This window comes from Rhea pennata, chromosome 13, assembly GCF_028389875.1.
Source record: "Rhea pennata isolate bPtePen1 chromosome 13, bPtePen1.pri, whole genome shotgun sequence".
Taxonomy (NCBI): Eukaryota; Metazoa; Chordata; class Aves; order Rheiformes; family Rheidae; genus Rhea; species Rhea pennata.
Window position 1 is genome coordinate 22,988,165 of NC_084675.1, and position 10,997 is coordinate 22,999,161.

The 10,997-nt window shown below is 69.9% G+C and overlaps 1 protein-coding gene across 1 annotated transcript; it reads left to right on the forward strand.

Moving 5' to 3' along the window:
• Nucleotides 1–253: 253 nt before the first annotated feature.
• SPIRE2 (spire type actin nucleation factor 2) lies at nt 254–10,387 on the forward strand. Its single transcript, XM_062586519.1, has 15 exons — nt 254–464; nt 4,861–4,898; nt 5,173–5,532; nt 5,627–5,707; nt 5,789–5,953; nt 6,036–6,122; nt 6,208–6,331; nt 6,409–6,578; nt 6,665–6,827; nt 7,401–7,543; nt 9,058–9,192; nt 9,270–9,337; nt 9,834–9,861; nt 9,957–10,072; nt 10,156–10,387. Exons 1-15 carry the CDS (start codon nt 254–256, stop codon nt 10,349–10,351), a joined length of 2,085 nt encoding a protein of 694 aa, XP_062442503.1. The 3' UTR covers nt 10,352–10,387.
• The last annotated feature ends 610 nt before the right edge of the window (nt 10,388–10,997 follow it).

Consider the following 10,997-nt stretch of genomic DNA (forward strand, 5'->3'; position numbering starts at 1 on the left):
TCGAGTCGAACGGAGCTGTGCCGTGCCGTGCCGTGCCGTGCCGTGCCGCGCCGCGCCGCTCGGCGCCGCTGCGGGCGGTACCGCCCAGCCCGGGGCGCTGCCCGCGGCGGCGGCGGGCGGGGCGGGGCCGCTCGGCTCCGCTCGGCTCTGCTCGGCTCCGCCCGGCTCCGCCCCGTCCCCGCCCCCCCCCGAGCGGCGGCGGCGGCGGCGGCGGCGGCGGCGGCGGCGGCGGCGGCGGCGCGGGGATGGGGCCATGGCGCGGGCGGGCGGCGGGGGCCCGCGGGAGCTGTCCCTGGAGGAGGTGCTGAAGTGCTACGAGCAGCCGCTGAACGAGGAGCAGGCCTGGGCGCTCTGCTTCCAGGGCTGCCGCGCCGCCGCCGCCGCCGCCGCCGCCGGGCCGCTCCGCACCGCCGACATCCGCCTCCGCGGCGACGGCAGCGTCGCGCTCCCGGCCGCGCCGCCCGGTAAGAGCCGCCCGCCCCGCCGCACCGGCCGCGGCGCCGCGCGGACGAGCGGTGCCGGCACCGGCACCGGCACCGGCACCGGCGGGGCGGGAGGGGGCACCGGCACCGGCACCGGGGAAACTTGCACCGGGATGACCGGCACCGGTATGGAGCGATCGGCAACGGCGGGGTTACCGGCACTGGGGCACCGGCACCGGAGGTGACCGGGGCTGGCCGGGAGCACGGCTGCGGGGTGCAGGCACCGGCAGCGGGGACCGGCAGGCTGGGAGGGCAGGCAAGGGGCTCGGCAGCGGTGGGGGCACCAGAGCCGGCCCCACGCACACCGTGCACCGGTACAGGCGGGGGTGGGAGCTGGGGGGCCCAGGCCCCCCACGGCGCCGGGATCAGCACCAGCACCAACACTGGCGCTGGCAGTGGCAGGACAAGGTCGGTTCCTTCTCTGCAGAGTGGGTTCCCAGATGATGCCGTGAGGCTGGGGCCTGGGGATCGCAGCGCGGGTGCTGGTGGAGCATCTGTGGGGTGTAGGGGTGCGTGGGGTGCGCAGGGTGCGCAGGGTGTCTGGGGTGCACAGGGTGCCGGGGGTGCCCGGGGGTACAGGGCTCTCAGGGCTGGGAACCACCGTGGGGCTGCAGAACACTGAGTCCTTTAGAGGGGCAGGACACACAGCAGGGACACATGGGGACACACAGAAGATGCACAAGGGACACGGACATATACGGGAATGTAGAGCGCATGTGTGGGGGTGACACATGTATGGACGTGGACACGCACACGCAGAAGCACAGAGACAGCGGCACAGAGCACACATGTGGACGCACCTGCACACGCATGGGGGCACACGCAGCACACATGGGAACACCCAGAGCACATGCATGGACACACGGGGACATGCACACAGCATATCCTGGACACACACGCCACACACATGCATACTCGCACTCACAGGACCCCCGGCCCCAGCCCACCCCGCACTCTCACCCAGGCACCGCAGGGGGAGCATTTTGGAGCAGCGCCGGCCCCGACCTTTGGACCCGCTGGCTGTGCCCTCTGCGGCGGTTGGTGCTGCTGGGTAGGGCCGGCTGTGTTTATGGTCTGTAATTACTGCCTGTGCCAGCAGCAACGATGGGTGGCTCACAGCAGCCGGAGATTAGTACCCCTGTGCCTAATGACAGAGCTTGCACAAGCGAGGCTTAACCCCTGCCTCGCCCCGCTTGGGAGGTGAAACTCCTCGCTCCCGAGCCAGCCGGGCTCTGCGACGTTCGCTGGCTCCTCTAAGGTTCGAAGATGGCTCTTGGCGTTTCGCATTATCAGTTGCTGCAGGGCTTCCCTGGGTGTTTGCAGCCAGGCAGGAAATGCTGCGGTCTCTGCGCGTCCCTGCTCCAGAGATCCGGGCAGGAGATGCTGTGGTGTCTGTGTGTCCCTGCTCCAGGCAGGAGATGCTGCAGTCTCTGCATGCCCCTGCTCCGGGCAGGAAATGCTGCGGTGTCTGTGTGTCCCTGCACCGGGCATCCGGGCAGGAGATGCTGCAAAGTCTGTGTGTCCCTGCTGCAGGCTTCCAGGCAGGGGATGATCCGGTGCACAGAGCAAGCAGGGAGCTGGGTGGGAGATGCTTCTTGGTGCATGGGGTGAGCAGGGAGCCGGGTGGGAGATGCTTCCTGGTGCATGGGGTGAGCAGCGAGGCAAGTGGGAGACGTACCCGGGCATTTTGCAGCACTGCCAGTGCCTGAAGGAGGTGGAGGTGGCCTGGGCTGGGTGCTCCATGCACCCCACTGTGGTCCCTACGGCACCCAAGGGCCAGGTTGGGCTGGTGGCCCCAAGGCATGTGCTCAGCAGAGACCTCTCCTGAGCCAAGCTCGGAGCCTGCCGTGATTTTAGGTTAGGTGAACCCAAGCATGCTAAGGGCTGTGATCTTGCAGGACCAGTGCCCCGAGGCACTGGCCACCACGCTGCCACATGGGGCCTCACAGTCTCTCACTCCCAAATCCTTTCAGCCTGAGGGATTTTTCCCTTCTCTCTTGGGAGTAGTCTAAAACCGTTCTCCAACTGCAAGACGAATCGATGCCGTTCACTGTCGGAGCCCAGAGCTCATGGGGCCCTGGGCACCTTGCAGCAGCTCCTGTGCAGGCAGCCACGCGCCCAGGTGCTCAAGCCAGACATGGCCAGTTGCTCCGGCAGCACTGCTGGAGCAGCTCCAGCTCTCCTGCCGCTCGGGAGCTCCTTCCTCACCCCGCGCCCCGTGGACAGTCGTTGGAGGGAGCGGCCGGCACGTGCTCGCTGTGCAAACACCGATGAAACCACACTTGCGTGTTACTGCTGTGCAGGGCCCTGCCTTGAGTGGGGCCAGGGCTCAGCCTGGCAGCCCTGGCCCCAGCTCGTCCGTGCTCCGGCTGCAAGCTGCCTTGTTGCCCAGGGCAGCCAGCTGAAAGGCCTTCTCCCAGCTCTCCAGGCCTGGCCAGCCCTGCTGCGGAGCTCCGCAAATCACCCTGTCCCTGATCCGAGAGGAAGGGACTTTTCTGTGCGACAGAGTGATCTGGCCTCACTCTGTGCTCATTAAAACATCATCGTCCCATTGCCAACTCTGCACCGGCGATGCCGGTGCAGGGTGGGAGCCAGGCCCTGCACCGTGGCTGGGTCCCGGAGGAACGGTCCTGCCGGGCAAGGCAGCGCGTAGAGGCAGCTCCTGGGCTGCAGCAGGGCCCCGTGCCCTGCGTGAGCTCGTGGCCACGGCCCAGCGCATGCTGCAGCCCTCACCGCAGCAGCCACGGGTGTTTCATACGCAATTTGCATCCTGGAAACGCTTTGCTGTTTCCTTATTGCAGCCTCTGCTGTCTCATCTGCCACCAAACACGCTGCGATTCTCCTGACAAGGGTGCCCGGGGCCAGCGCGGTGCTCAGAGGGGGGCCCAGCCCCTGGCAGGGCGCTCCGAGGCTCCCCGGCCCCTCCGGCAGTGCAGGAGGCTCTGCCGGGGCGCTGACTCCGCGGGTGCTCGGCAGGGCTCTGCGTGGCCTGCGCCCGCTCCCTTTTCCTGGCCCGGCCGAGCCATCATCTGCACCTCGCTCGGCGTCGTCCACCCCTCGTGGCTCAGCGCCCTATTGATTAGCTGAATGGAGGGTTAATGGCCTGGGCTCTCCTGCGGGCGCAGGAAAATGGCTTTGGAGTGGGGAAAGCGGAGCCTGGGCACTTCCCCCGGGGGCAGTGCAGACCCCGCTCCTGCTCCTCATCCTTGGCCATCTGGTTTCCTGCGGGAGGGTTTGAGCAGCCAGCGAGACCGGGTCCTGGACTGCAGCTGGCTCCTGCCGTCCATGGCGCTCCTCGCTCCGAGACCGCTGTGCCACCCCCCTCTCCACCGAGCTCTGCCCCGGAGTGCTGCCAGGAGCATCTCCTTCCCGCCTCTTCCGTTTGTCACCAGTGAGCGAAAGGCCTGGAAACAGCGCCTGACAAATCGAGGGAGAGCGGGGCCGCGGGCAGGCGGAGCGCGGGGACCGCAGGCAGCTGCCTGTGTCGTGCACAGGCATGGCACTGTCCTGCGTGTGTGCAGAGCGCTTGCCTCGTGCGCGCACACTGCCCCCCGTGTGCACGCACAGTGCCCCTCGTGTGCACGCACGGTGCCCCCCGTGTGCACGCACGCTGCCCCTCGTGTGCACGCACGCTGCCCCCCATGTGCACATGCACGCTGCCCCCCTGTGCGTGCTTGTGCTGCCCCCTGTGTGTGCGCACGCTGTTTCCCCATGCGCATGCACGGTGCCCCCCATGTGTGTGCACGCTGCCCCCCGTGTGTGCACACTGTTTGCCCTGTGCGTGTGCGCAGCGCTCCAGCCGTGCCGCCTCTGCGGCGGGGGTGAGCCTCGTCTGCTGTGCGCTGCCCACCGCCGCGCTGCCCACCGGGCACCCGGGCCACGCTCTCGGCGTGCTCTGCCTGCCCTTGCTGCACCGCTGCCTGCCGAGGCCCCTGCTCCCGGGGCTCCCAGGGCTCCCGGGGCCCCCAGTCCCAGGGTCTGTGCCGCCGGTGCCGCAGTCCTGGTGCTCACGGTCCCGGTGCCCACAGTCCCCATGCCCGTGCTGCCACGCTGCTGGTGCACTGGTGCCCGAGCCTGACCTGCCAGTGCCCGTGGAGCCGGTGCCCGCGCTGCCGGCACCCGCGGTCCCGGTGCCCACGGGCCGGACAGAGGCCGAACGCGTGGCTCACAGCCGGCGCTGCCCGACGTCGGGGCTCGCTGTGCGGCTCAGCACCCCGGACCGCAGAGCTGATCCGCGGGGGCCGCTGGAGCTGGCGGCCACCCGTGACTGCACGGGCGGCAGCCCCGGGTGCAGGGTGCAAGGTGACGCGCAGGGGGGGGATCCCCAGCCCCGGGGGCCGCAGGCGCCGGCAGTAACTGCGCCTCCTTCTCCCCGCAGAGCTGCCGCTGCTCCTGTCACCCTCCACCGAAGCACAGGTACGTGGGGCCCGGCGTGCGGCGCCCAGCGGCGCAGGGTGGGATCAGGGCCAGAGGGGCTCGCCATGGTGCAGCCGGTGCCGGAGGTCCCTGCCGTGGTGCAGCCGGTGCCGGCAGCCCTCACTGCAGTGCAGCCGGTGCCGGAGGTCCCTGCCGTGGTGCAGCCGGTGCCGGCAGCCCTCACTGCAGTGCAGCCGGTGCCGGAGGTCCCTGCCGTGGTGCAGCCGGTGCCGGAGGCCCTCGCCGCAGTGCAGCCGGTGCCGTGTCCTTGCAGATGGTGCAGTCGCTGGGCTTCGCCATCTACCGAGCGCTGGACTGGGGGCTGGACGAGAACGAGGAGCGGGAGCTGAGCCCGCAGCTGGAGCAGCTCATCGACCTGATGACCAACAGCGACTCGGAGGACAGTGGCTGCGGCACAGCCGACGAGGGCTACGGGGGGCAGGAGGAGGAGGAGGAGGGGGGCGAGGGGCCGCCGCGGGCCGTGCGCACCTTCGGGCAGGCCATGCGGTGCTGTGCCGCCCGCCTTGCCGACCCCGCGGGGGCCCAGGCGCACTACCAGGCCGTGTGCCGGGCCCTCTTCGCCGAGACCGTGGAGCTCAAGGCCTTCCTCGCCAAGATCCGCGACGCCAAGGAGGTGAGCGCGGGGCGCCCTCGGTGCCCGCTCGGCCGTGGCACGCCGGGGCTGTGCCGCGCGGGGCCGGGGTGACCGCGTCTCCGTGCCACGGCAGATGCTGCAGAAGCTGAAGGAGGACGAGGAGGCGGAGGAGCGGCCGGCGGCGGAGCTGGGCAACCTGCGCAACGCGGACTGGGTACGGCGGCGCGGGGGGAGCCGGCGCGGCGCGGCGCCGGGGGCCGCGGGGCGCTGACGCCGGCCCCTCGCCGCCCGCCAGGCCCGGCTCTGGGTGCAGCTGATGCGGGAGCTGCGGCACGGCGTGAAGCTGAAGAAGGTGCAGGAGAAGCAGTTCAACCCGCTGCCCACCGAGTACCAGCTCACCCCCTTCGAGATGCTCATGCAGGACATCCGGGCGCGCAACTACAAGCTGCGCAAAGTCATGGTGAGCGCGGCGGGGACGCGCCGCCGCCCCGGCGTCCCTGCCGGCGCTGAGGGCCGGCGCCGACTGTCTGCCCTGCTCCCAGGTGGACGGAGACATCCCGCCGCGGGTGAAGAAGGACGCCCACGAGCTCATCCTGGACTTCATCCGCTCGCGGCCGCCGCTGAAGCAGGTGAGCGAGGGCACCGCGGCGGCGGGCGGCCCCGGGCCGGGCGCGCGCCGGGGCTCTGCAGCGAGCGGGCGCTCGGTGTCGGCAGGCCTCGGAGCGGCGCCTGCGGCCCTTGCCGCACAAGCAGAGGACGCTTCATGAGAAGATTTTGGAGGAGATCAAGCAGGAGAGGAAGCTCCGGCCCGTGGAGACGCGGAACCGCAGCCGGAAAGGTAACGGCGCGGCGGCGCCCGTGCCCGGCTCCCGGGGCGGCGGCAGCGGCGGCTGAGCTCCGGCCCCGCGTCCGCAGGCTACAGCTCCCTGCCCTGCATCCCCCACGCCTGCTCCGGCGACGCCACCTCCAGCTCCTGCATCAACCTCTCCGCGCCGGAGGCGAGCGCCCCGCCGCCGCGGCCCCGGCCCCGCGTCCTGCTCAAGGCGCCCACGCTGGCCGAGATGGAGGAGATGAACATCTCGGAGGCGAGAGCGGCTCCGGGAAGGGGAGGGAGGAGGACGGGGGGGGCAGCAGGAGGTGCCCGGCGTGACGCCGAGCCCTGGCCGTGCAGGAGGAGGACTCTCCGGGCACGGAGCCCGGCTCGGCGCTCTCCTTGAAGCGGGACCGGTCCTTCTCGGAGCAGGATCTGGCCCAGTTCCAGAGCGAGCTGAGCAGTGGCCAGGATGTGTCCCAGGCGCCAGGGCCACTGGAGCCCGAGCCCCGGCCCCGCTCAGGTACCCGCGCACCGGGCTGGCACGGGGAGCGAGGGCAGGACCCCCAGGCACCCCGGCCCCCTCGCGACATGGGGAGCAGCCCCCGACCCAGCACGAGCCGGGGATGAGCCCCGCTGGGACACAGAGCCCCGAACCCTGAGCTGTGACGTGGAGTCCAAGCTGGGACCCAGTGCCTCCAGTGGGGACCTGGGACAAGATGCTGTGAGGTGGGACCTAGGACATGATGCCTCTAGTTGGGATATGGGACAAGAAGCTCTTAGCTGGGACATGGGACACGATGCCTCTGGCTGGGACGTGGGACACAACTCCTTGAGCTGGGATGTGGGACACGATGCCGTGAGGTGGTACCTGGGACACGATGCCTCTAGTTGGGACTTGTATGCCGGCTGGCAGGCGATGGCCCGACCCCCGCCATGTGAAACATGCTGCCGCCAGCCCCGTCCTTTGCCGTGCGCCCTCCCTGCCAGGACCGTCCCGGCCTCGCCGCAGCCCCCCGTCCCCGTGATGCCCCTGTCCCCACGCCGGCAGCCCCACGCCGGAGGGTCACGCTCCGCGGTGCACCCTTCCCTGCAGGCTCGGTGCCAGCTAGTTACCACTCGGTGCCGTACGGCGCCGCGCCGCTGCCGTCGCCCCGCGGTGCCCTCGGCTGCCTGGAGGAGAGGCCGGAGGATGGTTCCGGCACTGCTCCTGGCAGCGGCTCCAAGCACCACTGGCTGGTGAGTGCCGGGGGCGGCAGGATGCGGCCTCTGCGCAGGGCAGGTCCCGGGGATGCTCTGCCCTTGCGTGTCCCAGGGATGCTCTGCCCTCGTGTGTCCCGGGGATGCTCTGCCCTTGCGTGTCCCGGGGATGCTCTGCCCTCGTGTGTCCCGGGGATGCTCTGCCCACATGTGTCCCAGGGATGCTCTGCCCTTGCGTGTCCCGGGGATGCTCTGCCCTCGTGTGTCCCGGGGATGCTCTGCCCTTGCGTGTCCCAGGGATGCTCTGCCCGCGTGTGTCCCAGGGATGCTCTGCCCTCGTGTGTCCCGGGGATGCTCTGCCCACATGTGTCCCAGGGATGCTCTGCCCTTGCGTGTCCCAGGGATGCTCTGCCCGCGTGTGTCCCGGGGATGCTCTGCCCTCGTGTGTCCCGGGGATGCTCTGCCCACATGTGTCCCAGGGATGCTCTGCCCGCGTGTGTCCCAGGGATGCTCTGCCCTCGCGTGTCCCAGGGATGCTCTGCCCTTGCGTGTCCCGGGGATGCTCTGCCCTCGTGTGTCCCGGGGATGCCCTGCCCTTGCGTGTCCCAGGGATGCTCTGCCCTTGCGTGTCCCAGGGATGCTCTGCCCTCGTGTGTCCCGGGGATGCTCTGCCCTCGCGTGTCCCAGGGATGCTCTGCCCTTGCGTGTCCCAGGGATGCTCTGCCCTCGTGTGTCCCGGGGATGCCCTGCCCTTGCGTGTCCCAGGGATGCCCTGCCCTTGCGTGTCCCAGGGATGCTCTGCCCTCGTGTGTCCCAGGGATGCTCTGCCCTCGTGTGTCCCGGGGATGCTCTGCCCTCGCGTGTCCCAGGGATGCTCTGCCCTCGTGTGTCCCGGGGATGCTCTGCCCACATGTGTCCCAGGGATGCTCTGCCCTTGCATGTCCCAGGGATGCTCTGCCCACATGTGTCCCGGGGATGCTCTGCCCTCGTGTGTCCCGGGGATGCCCTGCCCTTGCGTGTCCCAGGGATGCTCTGCCCTCGTGTGTCCCGGGGATGCTCTGCCCTCGCGTGTCCCAGGGATGCTCTGCCCTCGTGTGTCCCGGGGATGCTCTGCCCACATGTGTCCCAGGGATGCTCTGCCCTTGCATGTCCCAGGGATGCTCTGCCCACATGTGTCCCGGGGATGCTCTGCCCTCGTGTGTCCCAGGGATGCTCTGCCCTTGCGTGTCCCAGGGATGCTCTGCCCACACATGTCCCAGGGATGCTCTGCCCACGTGTGTCCCAGGGATGCTCTGCCCACACGTGTCTTGGGGATGCTCTGCCCTCGTGTGTCCCGGGGATGCTCTGCCCACACGTGTCCCAGGGATGCTCTGCCCACATGTGTCCCAGGGATGCTCTGCCCTTGCGTGTCCCAGGGATGCTCTGCCCACACATGTCCCAGGGATGCTCTGCCCTCGCGTGTCCTGGTGACACGCGTGTCCGAGGAGCGGCGGGGCTGTAGCCGGCGCCGGGCGCTTGGGCAGGCCGGGCTCACGGCCGCTCTCCGTGCGCAGGAGTTCAGCCACCCCGTGGAGAGCCTGGCCCTCACCGTGGAGGAGATGATCAACGTGCGCCGGGTGCTGGTCAAGGCCGAGATGGAGAAGTTCCTGCAGAGCAAAGAGCTGTACAACAGCCTGAAAAAAGGGAAGGTGGGAGCGGGGCGCGGGGGCTGAGCCCGCCGCGCCGCCGTGCCCGCCCGCCGCTCACCCGGCCCCTCTCCCCGCAGGTCTGCTGCTGCTGCAGGGCCAAGTTCCCCCTCTTCTCCTGGCCCGCATCCTGCCTCTTCTGCAAGCGGTGAGCACCCGGCTGCCCCGTGCCGCACTGTGCCACGCTGCGCTGCACATGCCAGGCCACGCTGCGCAGTGCCATATTAAGCCATGCCGTGCCACACCGAGGTGTGCTGCACGGTGCCCTGCCGTGCCATGCCATGCTGTGCCACACCGGTGTGCTGCATGTTGCCCTGCCATGCTGTGCTGCACTGTGCTGCACGGTGCTGCACCATGCCATGCCGCGCTGCACCATGCCGTGCCACACAGTGCTGTACCATGCCGTGCCATGCTGCACAGTGCTGTACCATGCCATGCCGTGCTGCATGGTGCCGTACCATGCCGTGCCATGCTGCACTGTGCTGTGCTGCATGGTGCTGCACCATGCTGTGCCATGCTGCACCATGCTGTGCTGCACGGTGCTGTACCATGCCGTGCCGCGCTGCATCGCATGGCAGGGCTGGGCGGGGCCAGCAGGGTGCCCACATGCAGCTCTGCTCACCAGCCTCTCTCTGTGCCCCCAGGTCCGTCTGCACCTCCTGCAGCCTCAAGGTAAGGGACGGCTGGTGCCGGGGCACGGGCGATGCCGGGCCGGGGACGTGGGAGGGCTGCGCCGCCGCGCTGACGCCCGCCCGCCTGCCCGGCAGGTGAAGATGCCTTCCAAGAAGCTGGCTCACATCCCCGTGTACGCGCTGGGCTTCGAGAGCCTCCCGGGCTCACTGGGCGCCAGAGCTCCACCGGCGCGGCGCAGAGACGCCTTCCAGTGAGTGCCGGGCCCCGGTGCCGTGCCGTGCTGCGCTGTGCCATGCCGTGCCGCGGGGCTAACGGCGCGGCCTGTGCCCGCAGCTCGCTGCCCGGCGCCGGCGGGCGCCGCATCGAGGATGAGTTCCCGCACATGTATGCGCAGGGCGCCGTGCTGCGCGACGTCTGCAGCGACTGCACCGGCTTCGTGGCCGACGTCGTCGCCTCCAGCCGCCGCAGCGTGGCTGCGCTCAACGCCGCGCCGCCCCGCACCCACCGCGGCGCCTCTTGGCACCTGTGAGGCCACGCACCGGCCCCCGCCTGTACATATGTACATAGGACACAAGGACCACCTCCATATTTATATACCTGCGGCCGCGGCCCCCCGTGCTGCCTTCCCCGGGAATAAACGGCTTCGGGCTGCACCGAGGGGCTGTTGCTGCGCCATGCTCTGCTGGGGCAATGCCCATGTGCCATGAACCCCCCCCCGGGGCACTGCCCCCCCCCCCCCCGCCCCGGGGCAAAGGGCTATGCCCGTGCATCATATCCCCCTCCAGGGCAATGCCCCCGGACTGCCCCCCCCCCCGCCAGGGCAATGCCCGTGCACTGCTCCTCCTGTCGGAGCAAGACCCATGCACCGTGCCTTCCCCCCACCCTGGGGCAATGCCCGTGCACCGTGCCCTCCCTGGGGCAATGCCCTCACACTGTGCCTTCCCCAAGGTGATGCCCCGGCACCCTGCCCCCAAGTAGGGCAATGCCCGTGCATGTCCCCCCTCGGGGCAATTCCCCCACGCCATGCCCCCCCCCCCGGGGCAGTACCCCCTGGGCAATACCCCCAGGCCATTCCCCCTCCTAGACATCAACCCCCCCGGAGCCATTTTCCCAGGGACATGTTTCCCCCGGATGGTCCTGCAGCGGACCATGCCCCAGCACGAGACATATTTCGC

Coding starts and splice junctions, on each gene's coding strand:
- SPIRE2 (XM_062586519.1), top strand. CDS start 254: ATGGCGCGGGCGGGCGGCGGGGGCCCGCGGGAGCTGTCCCTGGAGGAG. Junction 5,533..5,626: donor AGATCCGCGACGCCAAGGAG/GTGAGCGCGGGG, acceptor GTGCCACGGCAG/ATGCTGCAGAAGCTGAAGGA. Junction 6,828..7,400: donor CGAGCCCCGGCCCCGCTCAG/GTACCCGCGCAC, acceptor CCTTCCCTGCAG/GCTCGGTGCCAGCTAGTTAC.